Raw genomic sequence first — 22419 nt, 5'->3', positions numbered from 1 at the left:
TGGCAGAGACGAGGAGAAAATGTGAGCAGATGAAATGAGATATTGAATGGTAGAGAGAAGAGGAGAACAAATGAGATGAGAGGGAAGAGAGAGAGACTGCAGGGAATGTGTAGAGACCGGGGGGGGGTATTCATCAATCAGTTTATCGATTTACCTGCTGGTCTATCCTTCCATTTATTTATCGCTGTTCAGCTGTTTATCTGCATGAGTCTCTCTCTCAGGGTGTGTCTGGGTCACTAAATGTACCTATTGAAAGTGAGTGATCAGAGTTCTGTGGGAGTGGATTTGCATGCAGGTTAATAAAAAAACTAAATCAGTAGTTACGCCATGACACCAGGCACAGAAGGCCTTTTATTTATTTTTTACTGTTTTGATGTGGGGGTGAGATGGTACAGAAGAATGCAGGCCAGTGACACGCTATGACGGTTCACACGAGAGCGGTGTGTTTATTTTCTGGACTTTTCCACTGGGTCTCAGCGCTGTGACTTTATGGCAGAAGAGTGAGGTTTCTGAGCAGTGATGTCATTCTCGTGGGTGGGGGGCAGGTGGCTGGGTGGGTGGGGTGTCTGGGTGTGGTAGCTGTGGCCAGGAGTCAGTGGGTTCCCACCAGCCACACTTCCTGCTCGGAGCCGGTCAGGGTCTCCTGTAACGCTGGCGTTTGAGGTTGTGGCTGCACAGGGTGTGTGTGTGTGTGATCTGGCAGGTCCGAGGCAGAGCGGAGTCCCTCTCGTGTGTTGATTCAGATGCGTGTCTGTTGAAGCGGCTCCGGCCAGCTGTGATCGGGTCAGGGAGGATCGCAGTGCTCTGGAACCCACAGGCGTCAGAGTTCTGGAACTGGAATCCTGTGTGGGTTGAAGACTGTGAGTGTCTTTTGAGGGGGATGGGAGGGAACAGGGGGGTGTGCCAGTCTTCAGTTGCACCATGTTGTCTCAGTGTAGCGACAAGGAGGCGTGTGCATGGGGCACCATGGTGAACTGCTCTACTGAAACCCCCCACCCCTCCAATAGGAAATGGAGCTGCGCAATGTCTATCTGATCAGCCACCCGAAATATGTGCAGGTCAGTGTCAACTTCCTGCTGCGGTGGTAGGGGTGGGGTAGTTCTTGCACATTTGTCTCGATGTTCCTTGACAGGCTGCGTGGGAGTGAAGAGGAAGGTGGGGGGGGCAGCAGCAGGGACAGTGAGAGCGCTGGTAATGTACACACGTGGGTCAAACGACAGGTGCTGTGAAGGGCAGGGGGTGGGAGGTTTGCTGAGCTTCCTAGAGTAGGGCCCTGCAGTACAGTCTCAGGGTCTCAGCCCTGGTCCTGCAGAGACGCAGTCCAGTCCAGCAGGGTCTCAGCCCTGGACCTGGAGAGACGCAGTCCAGTCCAGCAGGGTCTCGGACCTGGTCCTGAGAGACACAGTCCAGTCCAGCAGAGATGTGGAACTCTTCGTTCTGCTGCCCCCCCCCACCCTCTTATTATGTAAAATGAAGTAAAATTCGTGATGTTCATGTGTTGCTGCTGTTGCCGTGGAAACCGCATCCCTAGTCTGGTGCTGAGTGCGTTCTGACCGCAACGTGCGTGATGGACGCACCAGGAAGCCCTTCAAGGGGCCGTCAGCGAGGGTCTGTCCCGTGCGCCGCGCGGCTCCTCTCTGCGGTCACCCCAGCTGCCGGTCGTGTCTGGTGGCATTAGGATCTTCTGCCTCGCTGCGAACGCACCCCCTCTTCTGCGGCTGTGTCTGTAAATTCTGCGTACAGAAATCGCCTACAATGTCAGCGTTTGCCTGTACTGCGCTCCCTGTGTAAGAGCCATCTGTTGTTGACAAGACTCTGGGCTCCGATAGCTGTCTGATGCGTCCACGCGAGAGAAGCCACTTCTCCAGGCCCTGATCTTATGGCTACCGGTTCCGTCGCCTCCGGTCACTTGTCTGCGGATGTGCTCGGGTCTTGTGACTGATGAACCCCCCTCTCTCTCTCTCTCTCTCTCTCTCTCTCTCCAGGTGTCGATTCCCCGTTGCAGCCTGTTCTCATGGGCTCCTGTGCCTTTTGTTAGTTTTTTTGTTTTTTTTTCCTTCCTTTTCTTTTTTTCATCCTTCAACCACCTTTTTATTTATTTTTATTTCACTTTTTTTTTATATATATATATTTTTGTATTTTTTTTTTTATGACCAAAGCCCTGGCCGGTAACGGGTCCCTTGCTGTGTTGTGATATACGTCGGGAACCTCCGCAGACACAGGCGAGATGAGCCCTTTCAAATAGGACAGCTGGACTGACGAGACACAAAAACATGTAAGTCTGCAAAATTATAAATTACATTGCTGCAGTCTGGGCCCTATACTATACTCTACTATACTCTAGTCCACACGGCGCTGGCTCCAGTCTGGGCCCAAGTCTCTCTGCTGTGAGTTCGGTGTACAGATGATGTGGTTGAAGTAGAAACATGAACCTCGGGTGCTGTATTGGCTCGGGCCAGCAGGGGGCCCTGTAGGCTGCTGAGTGGAGTCGGTCAGTGCGGTCCGAGGCGCTGCCTGGGGCTGGACCCATGACCTCCAGTTCACATGGGCCCTAGGGGAGGATTGTGGGTGTTGTCCTAGCTTTATTTTCCATCCCCTGTCTTTCCCTAGATGCCCCTCTGTGTCCAGCTCCATTCACGGGGTCTGTAGTTCATAGACCGAGACCTACACACCTCCCCCTGCTGCCTCTCGCTCACGCTGGCTTCCCGGCCTCTCTGTTGATTGATTACCTCTGGGGGTGGGATGATGTGTAAGCAGGCCTGCTCCTCTCTCTATCTGTCTCTCTTTCTTTCTCTCCCCTTCCCTCCCTCCCTCCCTCTCCCTCTCTCTCTCTGTCCGGGCCGGTATTGTCTCACTGGCAGCTGTGTCTTTGTCCTTGTTGGGGAGCACGTGGCACACAAGACGGGTGTGATGGGGGGAGTAAGTGTTGCACAGGGGGGGCTTGGTTTGTATTCTGGGACAAGGGAAGTAGAAACAAAAGGAAGAGGGGGCTGGGGGGCCGGGGCTGCTGCAGCTTCTCCGAAATTAGCTGGGGCCTCTGATAGATTTATCACCTTTCTCCCAGCCCGGGTCAAAGTCTCTCTGTCCCTCTCACTCCTCTCCTTGGAGCGAGGGGGGTTGGGGGCCACATTGTCACTGGAGTGTGTGTGTTTTGGGCCCCAGACTGTCACAGTTGGGCTGTGCTCTTCTTACTGGGCCATTTCATTCGAATTCTGTTGCGCTTTTGGAGAGCGAGCCGACATTGTAGAAATTCCTTTTTAGCGATAAATAACGGTGTCTTTACGTGTCCGTGTGCGGCAGCTCTCCTGTGACGCTCTGTGCGCTGCCTTCGGTAGCAGGGTCCCATATTTCATGCGTTTCTCTTTATGCACTTTTTTTTTTATATATAGCACTGTATATACATAAAATGTTGCTTTTCAAACTGCAGATGAATCCGTTGTGGCTCATTCAGGCATGTCTATCGAACTTTGTGTCTGGAGAAGTCTGTATCAGACAGAGACATTCCGTTCCCAAAACATCTGATTTCCCTCCCTTGACGCTTTCAGGTAAACATGGCTGCATTGATAACGAACCGTCCTGTTGTTTCTGAGAGTCGTCCACAAGGTCACAGCAGTGAATCTGTACCAAAGGGCCTGCATATCCACTCATTAGCTCTTGTGTTGATTACTTGGTAGCCAATATATTGTTTTGCATATTAATCAGAATTTAATTAATATGCATTGATTTTTCCAATGAATCCCACATATGGACTTTTTCTCTGCTCAGTTTTGAGGTCTCAGTCTTTGAATGAGTTTGGGGACCCTCTGTATCGGTCATTGAGATCTGCACCGTTTGCTTTGTTTACCTTCATTAAAGGAAGGTTTTTTTTTTTTTTTTGCTGTGGTATCAAAGTACAGAGTATCGTGAAACTGAGCTGGTATCGTATCGAAGTTAAAAATTCTAGTATCGTGACAACCCTAGTAGTGGGCTGCTTGAAGCTCCCTGTGCCCCCAGCCCCCAGGTGCGCTCCTCTTGTGCTGGCAGCCCCGTCCCCTCCCCGTTCCTCCTCGTGCTTTTCTGTTTTGTGGTCCGATTCCCCTGTGTGCGCACTGTCTGTGCTGTGGGCCCGGCCCCTCTGTCCCTGGGGTCTGGACCGCACAAGCTCTTCCAGTACCTGATCTCGGCCCTGTGATTAGTACAGGAGTCCTGGCTCTGGTCGGTGGGTTGGGGTTTGTGAGGGCGCTGTGTTTTTAGTTAAGGGATAGGGAGAGAAGCACGCTGTCCCTGGGTGATCTCTGCCTGGCCTCTCACCTCTGTGTTTCTGAAGCTGAAGGAACAGGAGAGGGATGGAGACTGACCTCTGACCCCCACAGCGGAGAGGGGTCTGTGGAGGGTCTCCGCAAGGGGAGAAAGCCGATGCCCCCAGATTAGAGCAGAGTACAGTCCTGTTATTAAACTGATCCCATCAACAGAACCTTTGTTATAACACAAATTATAATAAATAAAAAAAGTTTAATGGTGTTTAATCAGTTTCGCCTACTGTGAGGCAAGAATCCGGGGAATGTTTGGCGGCGTTTCTTGGAGATTACCAAATTTTCTAGCACATGTCCTGTCCCTCCCCCGTCCCCCCACCTTCTCCGTGGGAGGGATGTCTGTAGCAGTGTCGTGGGGGCCCGTCTCGCCGCCTCGGAGGCCGACGCCTGCTTGGTTTTAAACTGCTCCGCTTGCACGGCTGCCTGGCCCTGAAGGGGGTGAAAGGTCACGCCTCCCCCTCTCTCCCCTCCCCAAACAGTCCCTGCAGAGACTTCCTGTCCCAGAGGCCTGGCTCTGAGAGATAAGTGCGCCGAGGCCGAGCCGGAGGGTCGGTCATGTGGGACTTCGGGGGAGGGGGGTTTGTAAGCAGACAGACAGAAGGCAGACGGACAGCCAGAGCCGACTGTTTGAGTTCAAAGGTTGGTGTGCAGGAGGGGGAGGGGGAGGGGGAGAGACGTGCGTGTGGGAGATGAGGAGGAGGAGGAGGCCCTCGGGAACACAAATGGATGGAGCGCCGCCTCCTCCAGCTGGGGTTTGTGCTCAGCTGGCTTTTGGAGTTCCCGGAAACGGGAGTGAGAGGAGCAGTAACGGGAGTCCGTTCTAGACTGCGGTCCCCGCCTGACCCAGCCCTGCTGCTGCCCTCCTCAGCCTCCGCGACCGTGCTGACAGTCCTGGGTATCGGAGAAGAGAAGACCCTCGTAGTAAGACGGCCACTGTACTTTTATTACGCATCCTACTTGCATACATGGACAAGAGGAGAAGTGTCCCCCCACCCCCTCTGTATAACCATCCCAATGCCTTGCTTTGGGCTTATTAGTGGATAATGTAACTTAGTCAAAAAGCTCTAAATAATTTGGCAAACAAAACCATATCTCTAGTACATTAGACTTCTGCACTCAAGCAAAAATAATCAAATGGATCTAATTTTAACATTTTAATTATAAAGCTTAGCAAACATCTAAACAGGTGTTTTGTTTTTAATATGCTCAGTAATTACAGCAGGGCTGTTGAGGCGTCTGAGTGTAGCAGAGGTGGGGTATCGCTAGTGCGCAGCCTGCGGTCCTCTCGGCCACCCCTCCCTCTCCACTATCCACACATCTGTCTGCTGTTGTAGTGGCAGGAAGGACCCTCTGACCTTTGACCTCTGGCCTCTCCGTTAACCCTCCCCACCCTGGCCTGCATGATCTGTGTGGTCTGGAGGTTCCTCCCCTGACATCCACCCCCACTTGTCTCGCTTATCCGTTTGGTTCTCTCTCTCTTTCCTCTTTCCCTTGGTTTTTCACCCTTCTTCCCCCCCACCCTCTCCTCACTAGAGGGGTTGGGAGGCTGTGTGGGTTACACTGGGGTTCCTCTAAAGGAGGAGAGAGAGCAAGTGAGCGAGGGGAAGAGACGGCCAACGGAAAAGGCAACAGAACTGAAACTAACCCCGACGGTCGTCAGTGGCGCACTGGGACACAGCAGGGTGGTGCGAGCGCGGGTATGACCCGTCTGAGACGAGCGTCTTAATTTATTTAAGGGAGAGAGGGAGACGGGGTGAGTCCTCGCGCTGCTGCGAGGGAGAGCTGAGCCTTCACACGACTGGGGAAGGGAGCAGGACAGCAGGAGGCACAAGATCCTAATTGCTCAGCTGGGAGAATAATGGGACTCAGAGCTGTCTCTCTCCTCCCTGTCAATCCGCCTGCCTGGGTGTCACCCCGAGTACCACGACACCCTTCCATCTTTCCTCACTTCTCCCTGGTCATTTCATCTTCCCCTCCCTTGTTTCTCTTCTAGCTTAATCCCCCCCCTTCTCCTCCTCCCTCTCTTATCTCTTGCCCAGAGGGCTGGGCAGTCCTGCACTCCCCCGCAGAGCCAAAGGGACAGAGAGGTGAGAGAGAAGGAGGAGAGGGGGGGAAAAAAAAGCCCTGCAGGCTACTGGAGCTGAGTCACTGAACAGGCAGGAAACGGGGGAGGAGAAGGAGAGATGGGAGGGGGGGCATGCACGCAGGGTGGGAGAGAGGGAGGGAGAAGGGAGAGGAAGGGAAGGGAAGGGATTTGAAGCCAAATGCTGAACTGGATCTGAAAGTGCCTGTAGTTGAATTGGGTACGGGGCTCTGGGAGGCTTTAGAGCCACCGCTGATTGAGATGCGCAGACCCGTCTGTGCGGCTGTAGTGCCCCCCGTGATGCCAGCCGAGGGAATCCCAGGGCTGGAGCTTCCCCGTCCGTGGCCCCCGCAGCCACAGGAATGGCTGGTGCGTCTCTGAGGCTCTTTAACTCGTTGTTGTGTACAGGACGGTGGTGTGGGGGAGTAGAAGCATTCCATAATATCCTTGTAGTATTTATTTTTAATTTTAATTTTAATTTGTATGCAATATGTTGTCGAGCTGGGCTGTGGTGGGGGGTCTCTCTCTCTCCCTCCCTCTGTTGTTCTTTCACACCGAACATGCTCCAGAAATCTCCGATTGCCACCGATCCATTATCATGCCTAGACCATTTTTCTGTGCTCGTCTAGTCTAGACGTGTGTGGGTGTGAGTGAGTGAGAGAGACGGAGGCGTGGGGGTCGGGGAGCGAAGATAAGCAAGCTCTTGATTTGAGGAGGGTGGTGGAGAAGCGTGCATGGGAGACTGGAAGGAGGGGGGAGAGAGAGAGAGAGAGAGGTGGGGGAAGGGAGAGAGACAGTGAGAGAGATCACCCGGTTACTGAGTGAAAGGGGGAGTGGAGAGGGGAAAGGTGTAAGAGAGAGAGAGAGAGAATTTGAATTTGAGAGAGGAGCTATTGATGGGAACGAGAAGAAAGGCAGGGTGTGGGAGAGCGAGAGAGAGAGAGAGAGAGAGAGAGGGGGGAGTGGTGAACAGGGTTTAAAGTAGCAACAATGAGGAAGTGGAACAACCATTTTCACTGCTGGGGAAATACAACTCGCTGAAGAGAGCCGCGCTGGATTACCCGACACCTCTCCTGGTCGCCCGCTCGTATTTGCCCCTGCGCCCCGCTCGTATTGACCCCCATGCGCTCGGCGCGGCGACGGAGCCGGCGGTGACCGGCGCGGAGAGGCGCGGAGGCGGACGATGGTGAGGGCAGGCTGCCTGGAGCCGGAGAGCGAGCGGCGGAGCGGGGGGAGGGGAGCCGGGCCAGGTCGCGCAAGCGGGAATTAACTCGGTCTCTTCCTCTTGTTGGGCTCCGGGCTTTGTGTGATTTCTCCTTGCGGGTCGGGAGGCCGGATTGCTGCGTTTTCAGCTCTTTCGCGTGGCCGCCTGCTCCGTGTGGATGTGGGGTTTGCGAGACGTGCGCCGGATCCAGTGACCCGGGGCTCGTCGTGCCGTGTGGCCTGTGTGCGAGTGTCCGCGCCCGCCCGCCCGCCCGCAGCTGGCCTGATTTGGATGATCTGGATTTTTATTTTTATTTTTTGTTTTTCTTCCTCCCCCCTTTTCTTCGGTTTCTCTTCCTTCTTAGAGAACAGATGCAACTTGGATTACAAAAGGAAGCCACAGCAGCCACTACAACTACCAAACAAAGACTGCGTGCGTGTGTTTGTGTGTCTGCTTTTTTGTTTTGGTTTCAATTCGGTAAATGGATTACAAAATGCACTCCAAGTCAAACGATCTGTTGGATTTCCAGACCCTGGATGCCCTGCTGGAAAAGATAGCACATTACTCAGTTACAGTGAAGAGGTACTGAAAGCTATACATTTTAATTTCCTTTCATTGCCTTTATTTACCCCTCTCCCCGTCTTCCTCCTCCTCCTCCTCACCTCCTTTCCCTGCACCCACACCGAGCTCTGCCGCTTTCCTCGCCTGCTCTCCGGCAGTAAGAGTAGATCAGACCGGGCCTCCGGGTCCCTGCGGGTGTCCGGCTCTGTCAGCCTGTGTGTGTAATGGGGTTTCCCGGGGCTTTGGCCTGTGCTTTGCGTTTGGTTGTCTAGTGTCGGATCAAGCCGTCTGGGACGCCGGGCAGGGAGAGGCGGTGCGCCCCGAAGAGCACCACTGTGCGGGCAGCTGTCGAGGGAGACATGGGGCACTCGTAGCCCGCTGGTTTTTGAGTTTCATGCGGGGGGTGAGCGGCTCCGGACGCGTAGGAGTTTGTGTTTTGCGGTGTCGACGGTCCTGTCGCTGGCAGTGCATCCCCAGTTGTCTTCTGTCCGCCGTGCAACCCCGGTCTTTCCCCCGGCGGGACCGCACAGACCCCCGTGCCAGCACCGGGCCCGAGAGGAGGGCTGGGGGGACGTGCAAGACGTGTTTCCCCCTGTTAGACCACGGACAGCACTGTGTGTGTAATATACCCATGTGTGTATATTGTTATTATTAATATCTATTTCTTATCAGACGCCCTTGTCCAGAGGCGACTTACTAAATTAGATTAGATTACTAAATACAGTGCAGTTCAAAGCATAATATATTTTTACAAATTCAGAATGTATACGAGATAGTCAACAACATATATAAGGTCTTTCATCCTAGATTGTAGAAGCTAATAAGTGCAGACAAGATGTTATGTCACAGTTAAGAGCAAAAGGGGAGGGAGCGTAGGGGAAATCCAAATAAACAATACAAGTGCTAGTAATGAAAGCAAGAGTATGACAAAACGTTGTATAAGTGCAATCTTACAGGAGAGTAAATGACTAAATTACAAGTAGAGTCTGAAAACTTGTCTTGAGTAACCGGAAGGAGGTCAGGGACTCTGCTGTTTTGACTTCAGTGGGAAGGTCGTTCCACCACTTAGGAGCCAGGGATGAGAAGGAGCGGCTCTGGAGGAAGGGGCTTATATCGAGTATATACCCCTGACCCTGTATAAGCCAGGGGACCCAGCCCTTGTCCGCCTGGTCCCCCTTCAGGGTAGCATCGCGCGTGGCACGGGCTCTGGCGTCGCTCAGGCCGTGGCTGTGGGAGTGGAAACCGTGCCATTGACTGCGTGTTGTTAGTTAAAAATGGTGTGTGAGTAAGAACAACAAAACAAACCACAAAAGGACAATTTTAAGAGACCCTGCGCTGTGTCTAATGGGCGTTCAGTTGGAAGTGGATGCGTCCCTGCTGCTGTCGGGACCTCTTCACAGTGACACGATCGAGTTTGGGAGGAGGCGTGTGTGAGCGCCTGCCTGTCTGCCCGTGTGCGTTTATTTTATTGTAATTGGCTGATTTCCAAGGCGGCTCAGGTTTGTTCGGCATGCAAATATAAAAAGTTATGCAGTGATTAGGTTACATTATTTCTTGGCGTGCGGCCTCACCCAGGTGACGTAGCGTTGTTTTGAAAAATGCTGGTCTTTACAGCTCACCTGGGCCTAACCTTTCTGTTGGCGACTGATTAAGCCCTGGAGTCGACGCAGGGCATCTGATAACGACCCCTAGCATTTAAGACCCCGAGGAGAAATAGAAACCAGAAATCCCCTCGTACCCCGCAGATTGCAGCTGCCTGGCGCAGGTGTGCCCACTGTGGCGCCTGGCGGTCTGGGCTGCTGCTCTCCCGGACGGTCGCAGTGATGACCTGGAGCTGCAGGCGGTCAAGCTTCTCTGTCATCTCCGCCCGGTTCTCTGGGCAGCTTTTAAGACATTGCAGAGATGATGCACGGTGTCTCACACTGTCCAACGCTGTAGACACAAGCCAGGCTGAGATGCGCATAGAGTTGCGTCATATCTCGTACGCACAATCTGGCCACATGTGATGTCAGCGCTGCAGACTGGACTATAGTTCTCTCTCTCACACATGCACGCACACACCTAACACAGACGCACTCCACACAGACCACACACACACACACGAGACACAATCCACACAGACTACGCACGCACAAGGGCAGTCACTACTGGGAAGGCTTATACAGTCAGTTCTTTGGGAAGGTGCCTGGATTAGTTAAGCATTAAATCTTTGCAACGAGAGCATAGGGGTTATCTGAGTAGGGCAGAGAGGGAGAAGAGAGAGGGGAAGGGGGAGGAAGAGGAAGAGGAGAGTGTTAAACCCCAGTAATGTTATCAGAGCCGTTAATAGGATCAGTCAAGTGGTCCAGTGTCGTTTCTGGGGGGTTTATTTGGTTTCCCGGGCCCTCGATCAATGGGGGTGGTGTGTGAAGAGTGCGTAGTGGCGCAGGAGCCCAGCGTGCGATGCTGAAGGAGTGCTCCTGTGGAGACTGCCGCTCTCTCCTGAGGACGCATGCTGCCCTGCTGCCAGCGTGGACTACGGCCTTGCTGCGGGGGATGGCTGCGTCTGCGCCTTGTCATAGCTTGGGTGCTTTTGTTAGACTACACACACACTCTCATGCACACTTAGACTCTTTCACTCTTTCTTCTCCTCTCAAACAGAACTCTAAGCTTGAGACGAGGAGAGAACTTGTGACGACTAGAGACAGAATTGGGAGTCACTTGGAAAGTGCTTTTACAGTCTACAGGGTTTGTGTTTGACCTCGGGGGACACGTGCGAGTCACAGAGAGTGGGAAATTATGAAAGGGAGAGAGGGAGAGGGAGAGGCCTTCTGTTCAGTCCTACTCCCCAGGACAACACGCACTTGCAAACTCCATCTCTCACGCGCACACTCTGATAGTCAGAAAAGTTAGTTGACCTGACTGCCAGTCAGAGAGAGGGTGGGGATGTAGAGAGAGTGTCTTTGCAGTGGAAACTTCTGCTTCCGATTAGGGTGTGTGTTTGAATGCCGGGTGTCGGCCCTGTGGCTCAGGGTTAGTGTGACCTAATACTGCTAGCCTGTGAACGACACACACTTGAGTGTCACACTCTGTTACAGAATACTTTTCACACCTCCTCTTGGGCCCAGCGATGCTCCTGCAGTCTCGGGTCAGCGGCGGTTGGCTTGCTCGCACAGTGGCAACGAAAGGCTCCTTTGTGGTCGATGTCACCAGAGCGCTGTGGCAGGGGGCAGCTCCCGCCTCGTGTAATGGAGCAGAATGTTCCAATGGGCGTCTGTTGTGGCAAGGCCAAGCTTACAGAGTAAACAAGGTCACCTCGGTCCTTTTTGGGTCCAAGAAATAATCACTAGTAGTCTTGATGCCATACGATTCTCTCGTGTGAGACTGGGGGACCCACCTCCTGTGCTCAGTCTCTCTCTTATCTCATGATTTCAAACCACTGTGATTACCATCTCTGTCATCTCAGCCTTGTAACTGAACTGAAACCATTGAGTTAAATGGTTCACTAATGGATATAAATGTGGCGGTTACAAATTTAAAACTTGAATGGGGTTCTCGGCTGAACTGGGCTGCACTGTGCTGTTCCTCGACCACCACTCTCGAAAGTCTGAGAGATCAGACTGGCTCTCGCCCCGAGCCGACACACAGCTCAGGGAATAATACAGAAGGGGAAAAAAGTGCTGGGGCGAAGTGCTGGGGCTTCCCCCTGGCAGAGCTCAATGTTGTTTTTGTTCTTCTGTCGGATCTGCTAATGAACATCTCCGCAGGTACATGTGACGCAGTTTCTAATTGTTCTATAGGCTGCCGAGCACATGGGTAATAGTGCCCCAAGAGTAAGACTCCTACTGGTCAAACTCTGTACTATTTGTTACTTTTCTATAGAAACAGGATGTCATCCACCTGTTTTCGTGATTTCCCTTAAACAGGGGAAGTGTCCCCACTATGTCTGCCAGGACTGCAGGAGCAGGTGGTTCTTCCCCTGAGAGGACGGGCAGGTTTCATTTTGTGTGGGATTGTTCTTTGTGCACCAAGTGTACCCTGGTTCTGCCTGGTGCGAGACCGTTATGTATCTCGGGCCTGGGCCTGGACCAGAACCCAGACCTGCCTGAGTAAAGCACAGGGCAAGCCTGCGTCCGGCTCCGATCGTGGCTGTTATTTGCCCTGGGCAGGTTGTTCCCCCCCTTATCCCTTATCAGTGAGAGAAACTCAGGAAGTGATGATCTCCCCCAGGCCATGGGGTACGGGAGTACTCCCTCCTCCAGACCTCCACATCAGTTGCACTTAGGAAGAGCAGTCGGGAATTAAGGGATGCAGTCTGGCAGCACTGATGAAAGATACTTTTTTGCCAAATCAAAATTCACGGTGGGCTGGTGGCACATTTGTACTGCCCGTTGGCATCACGGTCACATGCTGTGGCATGAAAAAAACACACACACGGGAACGGATGCACACACACATCCACACACACACACAGGCGAGCAGGAGATGGAGGAGTCTGGGCTGGGCTCTTAAGTGCAATTCCATTTATTATTTACAGGCTGGCTTTTAAGCAAATAGCTGCCCTCCACCCCCCAGTCTCCTGGAATGTCAGACACAGCGCAGGGTCAGTCTCATTCACACCCCCCACCCACAGAAACAGGCTCTTCAATTGGCGAAAGCAGTGAGAAATCCAGGCTTCGTCTCCTGAACCCCTCACGTCTACTGTAATCCATCGGAAACCAACCCAAAACCTAAAAGATGGATTAATCGTGTTGACAGGTTCAGTCTCCTCTTCAGAACTCTGTTGCTTTTGTTTGTTCGTTCAGTTTAATGTAATCGGATGCACAATGGGCCAGCAGACAGTGTCCCATGTCCTGTGGCAGAATCTGCCCAGCAGGGGCACCCAGGTGGTTTCTGCGCCACTCTGGACGCCACACAGAGTGCCCTGGAGAGGAGAACCGAGTCCTCCCCTGCCCTCCCCTCCCCCACGAGTCTGTTTTACAGTCTCTTACCGTCAGCTGTGAGTCATTCTTCTGGTTTAGTGCTGCAGGTTATAAGAATACAGAACTGAAAAGAAAACTCTCCGGCCTAAAACCCAACCCAAAACACAGACGCAGAAAACATGAAGAGGCCGTCAAGCGGTGGTTGCATGTGTGGTTTGTTTTGTTCTCGCTCTCTCTCTCTCTCTCAGTCTCATTCTCTTCTCATCAGTCGGACTGAGGGTGAGTGTAGTGGAGCCACTGTTACCCTTTTTCCACTGTCATATCTGACCTGACCCAGAAGCAGGCTCGCGGGTGAGGTAATGTTACCCACTGGCGGTTTTGTCAATCTGACCCTGAATCTAGTGCTAGCCTGGCGCCGAGCAGGGCCTGCGGAGGAGTTAACTGAACGTGTCATCACGTACCGTCAGTCTAGACTAAAATACACATTTCAAATACTTCACAATCTACTACTTTTATATACTGGTAAAAAGTTGAGGATTGATCCACAGTTTAAATTTTCAGGTCTTTTCTTTCTGTAAATAAGGTCATGAACCTCCAAAGTCCGTAACTTTTTCTCGCCTCTCTCGACAGATAAGTTTATTTATGACCATTAGAGCTGATAGCTTTTTAATTACAGTTTAAACCATGGTAACAAGGATTTATCCAAACATTTGCATGTTACAACAAGCTTTTGAAACGGGTGAGCTTGTGACGTCATTGACTGCAGGTTGTGCTGTGGAAAAATGCTCTGCTCGGTTCCGGCTTGGCTCAGGGTCAGGTGTGCCTGTGAAAAAGGGGAAAGTGTCTGAAGCTCAGGTTGTACAAGCAGTGCCTATAACAGGGTCTCCAGCCATTGTCTTGCTCGGGACCAGGGCCGAGACCCTGCTGGACTGGACTGTGTCTCTCAGGACCAGGGCCCCGCCACGCCCCCCAGTGAAACACATGCACACTTTCACACAAAGTTGCCTAATAATCTAAATTCATATATATATTTTTTTTTACATAGTCATACCGGTTTTTAAGACCGGAATTTTAACTTTTAATTTTTGGAGGGTGGGGGGGGGGGGGAAGAATCTTCCTTCCTGTGCTGGAGCTTTACCATGTGCTGTTACATTTTCACCTCCTTGTGGATTTTTTGTCGTGATATTTTGTGGTTGTGTCAGAGAGGATGGAGGGGGGCCTTGTTCACGACATATAATCACACATGATTGTCACTCCCTCAGCAGACTGCAATAAATAACACTCATCGTTGTCCCTGACCCTGAGGGAGTGAGAAACAAAAGAGAGCGACTGAGGGAGAGAGGAGGGAGGGAGGGCTATATACTCCTCTCGGTTTTGTTCATGTGTTTGAGGATTGCGTTTCTGCCATGGCTGGTGACGGCGCTGTGTTGCCGAACAGGTGTGAGAGGTGGGGAAGCCGGTCTGACCGGTCTCGGCTCTACGCTTTTTCCTTAGGAGAATGGTGTCCCTAAATAGAAAAATGTAGGGGCACAGTCCACAATTTAGGGGGACCCTGGAAAAAAAAAATCGTAAATGGTTCATATTTAATGCTAAAATGAAAAACAAATGCAACAATGTTCAAGACATTTAAATACAGTGTTGTACAGTACAGCCTTGTGGGGGGGGGCAGTGGCTCAAACCAAAAAGGGGCAATTTGTTCAGGGGGAGCAGCTAGCGAGGTGCGGTCGGGGGGGGGAGTCATATGGGTCATGTGGGGCACTTAAGGGGAACAGCAGCACCGTTGCAAACTCAAAACGAAACTTAAACGTTTTCCATTCGTTTTTTAGTTTATGATATATATTTATATTTTAAATTCAATATGTATGGCACTAACTTGATCATATAGTATGTGCAACGCACTTCCAGAGACTCTGAGGTGTGCCCTACACATATAAAGAAATGTCTTAAAAATCACTTTTTTGAAAAAAGAAATTAAGGATCTCTGTTAGTTACAAGTTTTAAGATCTTTTCATACTTTTTATTGCTTGCTCTCCTTTATTGGCTGACCCAGCTGCTTGTTTTCTTGCTTATGTTGTCTGTGTGTACTGCACTGCTGTATTGCATCTTTGTACTGTCTGAGTGTAGCATGTGGGTAATAGCGTGTTATAAATAAAATGTATAATAATAATGTAGTTGAGGAGGTAAAGAAACCGGCGTAGCTTGCGAGACGCATACGAGTTCAAGTAACGGGAAAGGCTGAGTACTCTGCGGTTTAAACCGATTCAATTTGCAATATCCTAGATGGACAACTTTTCGGATACAGAGGCAGCAGCCTGCCCCAGCTGAGCGTCTCCATCCTGTCCAGTGCGTCTCTCCAGCGCTCTGTGTCATTGTCGTTATCGCACCATGTGAGTTCAGCTGTGCACATTTTGCAGCAAACTGTCCTTAGTGTAACTTCAGTGTAAAGTGCTCCTATCCTGCTGCCTCCGCCATCTCTCAGGGTTTCGGTTTAGTAGCTGCATCCAAAGTAGACCCAACTCAACGATGATTAATTACATTTTAAGATTTTAGTAGATTTTAATAATCAACGTAACAGCTAAGTTGTGGCTGCCCCGCAGTCGCTGAGTACTATTGTATCTGTAAGTGTGTTTTAATGACGAGGTGGCTAACACCAGCTAGTAGATGATTGGATATCGTGCCTAATGAACTGCTGCAACACTGGGTCATGAACGTCATTCACAGGACTTCATTTTCGTTGCCTTCTCGGTTAATTGCGACAATCCACAACCGAACTACATTTGCTACTGTAATAACGATTAGTGTAAAATATCATTATCATGCTCATGTCAATGTAGTATTTCCTTATAAAGTTCAATAGGAGAGTGAGAGAGGCAGAGGTGGCTTGACTCCGGGCTTAGGGACTGAAGGACGTGTGTTAGTGCGGTAAATTGTGCCGGACATGAGCTATACTGGTCAGGCTGGCACCAGCTACGCAAGGCAGCGAACAGTTGTACGCACTGAAAAACAGTTTCACGGGGACTGTTGTTGAGAGGCCGCTGCTGCCGAGCACATGGGCTATGTGAGAGGGGTGTCGCTGGACTGGAAGCGCTGAAGGAGAGTTATTCTCAATGTGCTTCTCCTGTCTATTTTCACCAAACGTTCACTGTACTTGCACACTCACCCCCCTCGCTCGCTCAGGCACACGCACACCCCCCTCACGCACTGGGCCTGGGAGCCGCTGCCCCACTGGCATCGGTTTCAGCCCAGCCGTCGTTCTTCACCGGACTCGAGGTTTGCTTCATTAGGCCAGAGAATTCAAGCGCTACATATTTAAGTGGAATCCCCTGAGCGCAGTGTTTCCTGGGGGGCCCCACCAAGTTCATGAGCCGCCCCCCTTGAACGACAAAAAAAGGATCGGCCAACACACACAACCTGTCCAAAAAATCTGTACCCGCTCTCCCAATGCAAATTTCTATTGAAACTCTTAATTGTTTTTGAGGCAAATTTAATAGTTCAGTGAACTCATTGAGAGATGAGCGGAACCAGACCCAGCCAGACCGTGCGGCCCCGGGACCAAGGCCGAGGTCCACCGTGTCAGACGACCCCCCCAGTCGAATGTGCAAAAAATGTCTTGTTTTAATTGCTAAATGGGCCTGGAAGTCAGTCTGGAAATTATGATCTCGTAGAGCAGCCCTCCTATCGGACATTGCTGTGGTGTAACCCTGCCACTGTGGCCCAATCAAAGCCCAACGGCAGCTCCGAAACCTGCCATGCGCCACTCCTGCACGGCACACATGCCTCCTCCCCTCCCTCCCAGGTGTGTTGCCGTATACACTGTCCCCCTGCAGCTGCGGGCGTTCCTCTCCGACCCCGCTCCGAACGACATCGGATTAATGTGAAACCTCTTCATTGTGTATAAAATTAGACACCGTGCTGTGATGGTGCTTTATCTGCCATCTTCCACGACTGACACATTGTTTGTGATTTTCAGGGGTACGCCCTGCCCTCTCAACACACAGGGTTCAGATATGCCCACTTCCTGTACGCAGAAGACCAAACCGAACCAGGCACAAATTGGCCAGCGGTGTTCAGTTCAGTAGTGTTTTCCGAAACGACCAAAGAGTAGCTCTCGAGCTCATGCAGGAGACTTGAGATTTCTGTTCATTGCGTGTTTTATTTATTTTTTTGTCTGTGTGTGTGTGTGCGAGCGCGTGTTGTGTAATTGCCTAAGTTTCCCCATCAGCAACAGCCTGTGACCATCACTCATGAGATGAGTCAGCAGGGCGCTCTGAGTCACGGACAAACACCATTCATCACCCGTGTGTGTGTGTGTGTGTGTGTGTGTGTGTGAGAATATCTAACAGGAGCTTTTATTTAAGTGACTAGGGATGGTGGGTTAGACACGAGGACTGGACTGGACTGGACTGCTGCAGTCACTGACTGGACTGGACTATAGAGTCACTGACTGGACTGGACTGCTGCAGAGTCACAGATTGGACTGGGCTGGACTACTGCAGAGTAACTGACTGGACTGGACTGGACTGGACTGGACTGGACCACCTGCAGAGTTGCTCCAACAGCTGTCATCCAGCTGTTTCTTGAACATACCCAGACCCCGCCCCATCCTGCCAGGGAATAAGGGGTGGGAGGGGGCATTGTGTGGGGTTACTCTAGTCCCCATGGCAATTCTTTAGAAAGAGCAGCCTCCATCTGCCTTGGGGGGGGTGGGGGTTATTCACCACAATAAAAAGCAGCATACTCACCCCCTTTGTACTGGCTCCTTATGTAATTGGTGATCTTTGTTTATTGTGGTCATTGTTTGTATTTACAGATTTAGCTACAAGTCTTATGACTGATAGTGTTATGAGTCCAGGCACAGATCTGTGTATTGGTGGGGGGGTCCTGGTAGAGCCGGGTGTTTAGGCTAGTTTGCTTGGTGACGGTAGAGGAAATCTGAATCTTAGCCAGACTCCCGATCTTTTCAGTATTACACGTTTCTGCTTCTGTTAAGGAAGCTTTGAGTAGCTTTGCAGGAGGGGTTTTCCCTCAGTCCCAGTCAGCTGTGTACTGCTTCTGGGGAGACCGACGGAGAAAGAGGGAGACACGGAGAGACAGACATGGGGGCAGAGAGAGAGAGGGAGACGCCGAGAGACAGACATGGGGGCAGAGAGAGAGGGAGATGGAGAGATCGATAGGGAGACGCAGACAGCCGGGCAGAGGGAGGCATAGATGCGTGCGCACACTTCCCACTGCACACACACTGTGTGAGTCAGGCTGCTTCCCGTTTCTGGAGAGGAAAGTGTAATCCGAAATGTGGGAAACCTGTGCAGTCTGACCATGCTCACATCATGGGCCTCACGACCGACTTCCTCTGTTTTTTATTGTATTAGTTTCTTTCCCTGTGGTTTCATTTTATTTACTCCCAATTCCTCCAGACGGCGCGTGTTTGGCCGTGGGACTTACAAGACGAGACATGCAAGAGATGTGTGTATACTGGCAAAATCAATGAACGCGGGATGACTGGTCCCTTTTTCCTCCCTCTCGGTCTGTCTCGGTCTCTGCCAGGTTTAAAATGTTTTTTCCCCTCTCGCTCTACTGGGCAGCCGTGTGTATAGCGGTCAGGGCTCTGGACTCCTGAGCTGGGGGCTGTGGGTTCAGTCCCAGTAGGGGGGGACGGGGACTGCCGTTGTACCCTTGAGCAACACACTGTTCCCAGAATGCTCCAGTACAAACTGGCCTGTTAAGAAATATAATAATTATCGTAAAGCTCGAAGCACTTCCTTGGTCCGTTATCTGCTTCAGTCTCCAAGGACGTAAATCAGTTTTTCTTCCTGCTTGTAGAAGAGCTTGTGCCCAGCAGGTCTCGGCCTTAGTTAGAGTGCAGGTTCTGAAGGGGACAGTGTGGCCCCGGTGTTGCGCCCATCTCCTTCCCCCCCTGTTGACCTGCCGTCTGCGTTTGTGTTGGCGTTTGGAGCGGGTCGGGCTGTGTGTGGAGCGCGTCTCTGCTCTGGTTAGATCTGTATGTGATGCTCGTGCTGCAGCCGCCTGAATATCTCTGTCTGGCTGGGGGTGGGACAGAAGCACGGGAGGGTGGTGGGGGGTGAAGTACATAGTTTTTGATGGGTCGGGAGCAGGAAGCTCTTCTGCAGTCTTGCTCAGTGATGGAGAGCTCAGAGGTGATGTCAGTGCAGGTCTGAGCAGGTAGTGTAGTTCCTGCACCATGGGGCAGTGGGCTCAAAACCAGACACTGAAGAGACTGGGTGCAACGAGTGTGCGTCTCCTACACAGGTCTACAAAGGTCAAGGGTCACATCGGTGTTCTGCTCTACCCCCCCACAATATCCCTCCTATGTTTGTGTGAGTGAGTGACCTTTTCTCCGTGTGATCAAAAGACAGGAATCGGAGGGGGTTGGAGGGCAAGAAAACTGAATCTGCTCCTCTGCCTGCAGTAGCATCTGAGCTTGTGTTTTGGCTGTAGAGTGGTGGGGGGGGCGCCCCCTGGTGGATAGTGCCAGCAGGTCCAGGGCTGCAGTGAGTTCAAGGACTTTTTTTTTAAGCCCCAACTGTCTGGTCCGGTCCGCGACTAGCTCACTCTCCTGTCTCTGTGTGGACACTGTTTCTGGGGCCTTGGACACCTGTCTTCTTCCTCCCTCTGTCTTTTACACTCCTGTTCCCCTGCTGCATTCAACCACCCCTAACACCCCCATCTCTCTCCTCCCCCACAGAGAGCCCAGTGAGGAGTGCAATGGGATCAGTGGCGCCCTCTCAGGGGAGACCGCACCTGGGACGAGAGTGAGGGAGTGCGCCGCCATGGGGGACGGCCTGGACGCAGCGCAGATGTCGGCCACCACGCAGGGCCAGCCTCCCCCCCTGCAGCCCCCCTCCGCCTTCCAGAACCCCTCCCCACCCGAGATTGCCAGCGTGGTGCGGCCCAAGCGCCAGACCAACCAGCTGCAGTACCTGCTCAAGGTGGTGCTGAAGACGCTGTGGAAGCACCAGTTCGCCTGGCCCTTCCAGCAGCCCGTGGATGCCGTCAAGCTCAACCTGCCTGTGAGTGCTGGGGGGGGCGAGGGGGTGACGCCGTGGCGAGGAAGAGCCTGGGGGAGGGATGACGGGCGTGCCACTGGGCTCAGTTCCGAGGGCGGTGGCATCGGAGGGGGGCAAACTGAGCAATACAAGCACGTTTTTTTTTCTCTTCTCTGCCAGCTATGTGGTTAACCCTTCCGTCCCCTCTCTGTGTGCAGGACTATTATAAGATTATTAAGTGTCCTATGGACATGGGAACAATTAAGCGGCGCCTGGAGAACAGCTACTACTGGAACGCCCAAGAATGTATTCATGACTTCAACACCATGTTTACCAACTGCTACATCTACAACAAGGTGCGGGCAGGAGGCCGGCCGCCGCTCTCCCTCTCAAATTCAAAAACAAGCTTTATTGGCATGAGATGTTTACACACAAGTATTGCGAAAGTGTGCTCATGGCTCTGTCCCTGTTCCTCTCCCTTTCCCTCTCTCTCTCCCATCCCTCCCTCTCCCTCTCTCTCTCTCTGTCCCTCTCTTGCTGTGCTGTGCTCTCATGGGTCGTTAGGTTGAAAAAATAGGAACATTTGTCAATGGTAGCTTTTAATTAGGGTGTCTTCTGTTTTTGGTGTCTTCCACCCCTTCTCTCCAGCCTGGAGATGACATCGTCTTAATGGCAGAGGCTCTGGAGAAGATGTTCCTGCAGAAGATCTCAGAGATGCCACAGGAGGAGACAGAGATCGCAGTGATGACGGGCAAGGGCCGCGGCCGAGGACGGAGAGACTCGGGTACAGAAGAGCGAGGCGAGGAGGGGAGCCAGGGAGGGATGGAAAGAGAAGAACGGAAAGAATGAGTTCTCGAGGGAGGGATGTATGGAGGGTGGCAAGGAGTGAAGGATAGAGGGAGGGTCGTTTGATCTCCAGTGTCTTGTATTTGTGCCTGATTATTTGTATTCCTTCCCCAGGTCTGATCTCGAAGCCAGGCTCGGCCCTGGACTCGCCCGCCACACCCCCCCAGACCCGCGGCCCTCCCATCTCCACTGTGACCCCGGGGCCGCAGACAAGGGGCCCCCCACCGGGCCCACCCCCCCCCACGCAGACCAGGACCCACCCGCAGCAGAACGCACAGAGCCTACCCATGCGTGGGGGCCTCCCAGTGCAGCCCCTGCCCCCCAATCCCCAGTCCAGAGCCCACCCCCCGCCCTCAGGGCAGCCCTACTCCCTGGGGCCCCCGGACTGCATTACCCAGAACCCCATGCTCACCTCTGTGCCTAACCCTGCCCACACCACCCTGCCCCCCACCCCCATCATACCGAGCACCCCTACCCCGAAGGTGAGTGTCAGCAGGGAAGGGCGGGTCAGTTCGTTTTGTTCTGTTCAGTGTTTGAACAGTTTAACTCTTCGCTGATTTGCTCATTTTCACTATGTCTCCCCCAGTTCCCCCAGCAGAGGAAGAGCATGAAGAGGAAGGCCGACACCACCACGCCCACGGCCAACGACCAACTGAGCGAGTTGTCCCCAGCTCCACCCGAGTCCCGCCCCCCCAAGACCCTGCCACGCCGCGAGAGCAACCGGCCCCCCAAGCTGCCCAAGAAGGAGGCGCCCGACTCGCAGCACCCGGCGCTGGATAATCCCGGCTCCGGCTTGGGCTTGGGCTTGGGCCTGGGCCTGGGTCTCGGCCTGGGGAGCGGCGGGGGTATCGTGGGAGTGGGGGCCGGTGTGCTGGGCGTGCTCCCTGGGGGGGCGCTGCTGGGGCCCGCTGGAGGAGGGGGCGCAGGTGGTCAGAGTCCGAAGCGGCAGGAGCAGCTGCGGTACTGCGGGGGCATCCTGAAGGACATGTTCGCCAAGAAGCACGCGGCCTACGCCTGGCCCTTCTACAAGCCCGTGGATGTGGAGGCCCTGGGGCTGCACGACTACTACGACATCATCAAGCACCCCATGGACCTCAGCACCATCAAGGTGAGTGGGGTATAGAGAGTGGGAGGCAGGCAGGCAGGGAGAGAGAGGGGGTGTGGGAGGCAGTTAGGCAGGCAGGCAGGGAGAGGGTGAGTGGGAGGGAGGTGGTCTAAACATCTCTGTACTGTAATTCACACGGCCCTTTCCGCAACCCCCAGGTGAAGCTGGACAACCGGCAGTACCGAGACTCGCAGGACTTTGCGGCCGATGTCAGGTTGATGTTCTCCAACTGTTACAAGTACAACCCCCCCGACCACGAGGTGGTGGCCATGGCTCGCAAGCTGCAGGTGAGGGGGGCGCCGTGCCATGGACAAGCCCCGCGGACGGCTGGGCGGGTGGGGGGGAGTGGGAGCAAAGAACTGCAGTGGGAGCCCCCAGAATTGGTACATCGGACCTGTGACTGCCTCCCACCCACACCACACA

General features: G+C 52.9%; 1 protein-coding gene across 6 annotated transcripts in view; it reads left to right on the top strand.

Moving 5' to 3' along the window:
* brd4 (bromodomain containing 4) overlaps positions 1–22419 on the top strand; it is a 40121-nt gene that overhangs the window by 4097 nt on the left and 13605 nt on the right. For 2 of the 6 annotated variants that reach the window (XM_066707796.1, XM_066707795.1), the window contains exons 2-9: positions 1986–2275; positions 7944–8161; positions 19745–20069; positions 20264–20401; positions 20694–20829; positions 21006–21373; positions 21478–21999; positions 22155–22283. In XM_066707796.1, coding sequence (XP_066563893.1) covers positions 8061–8161; positions 19745–20069; positions 20264–20401; positions 20694–20829; positions 21006–21373; positions 21478–21999; positions 22155–22283 — 1719 coding nt within the window. In that variant the 5' untranslated portion in view covers positions 1986–2275; positions 7944–8060. The remainder of the gene's footprint in view (positions 1–1985; positions 2276–7943; positions 8162–19744; positions 20070–20263; positions 20402–20693; positions 20830–21005; positions 21374–21477; positions 22000–22154; positions 22284–22419) is intronic. The other 4 variants (XM_066707797.1, XM_066707799.1, XM_066707798.1 and 1 more) reach the window with 4 other exon arrangements.

Source organism: Amia ocellicauda, chromosome 7 (assembly GCF_036373705.1).
Source record: "Amia ocellicauda isolate fAmiCal2 chromosome 7, fAmiCal2.hap1, whole genome shotgun sequence".
Classification (NCBI taxonomy): Eukaryota; Metazoa; Chordata; class Actinopteri; order Amiiformes; family Amiidae; genus Amia; species Amia ocellicauda.
This window is presented reverse-complemented; position numbering and strand designations above follow the sequence as displayed.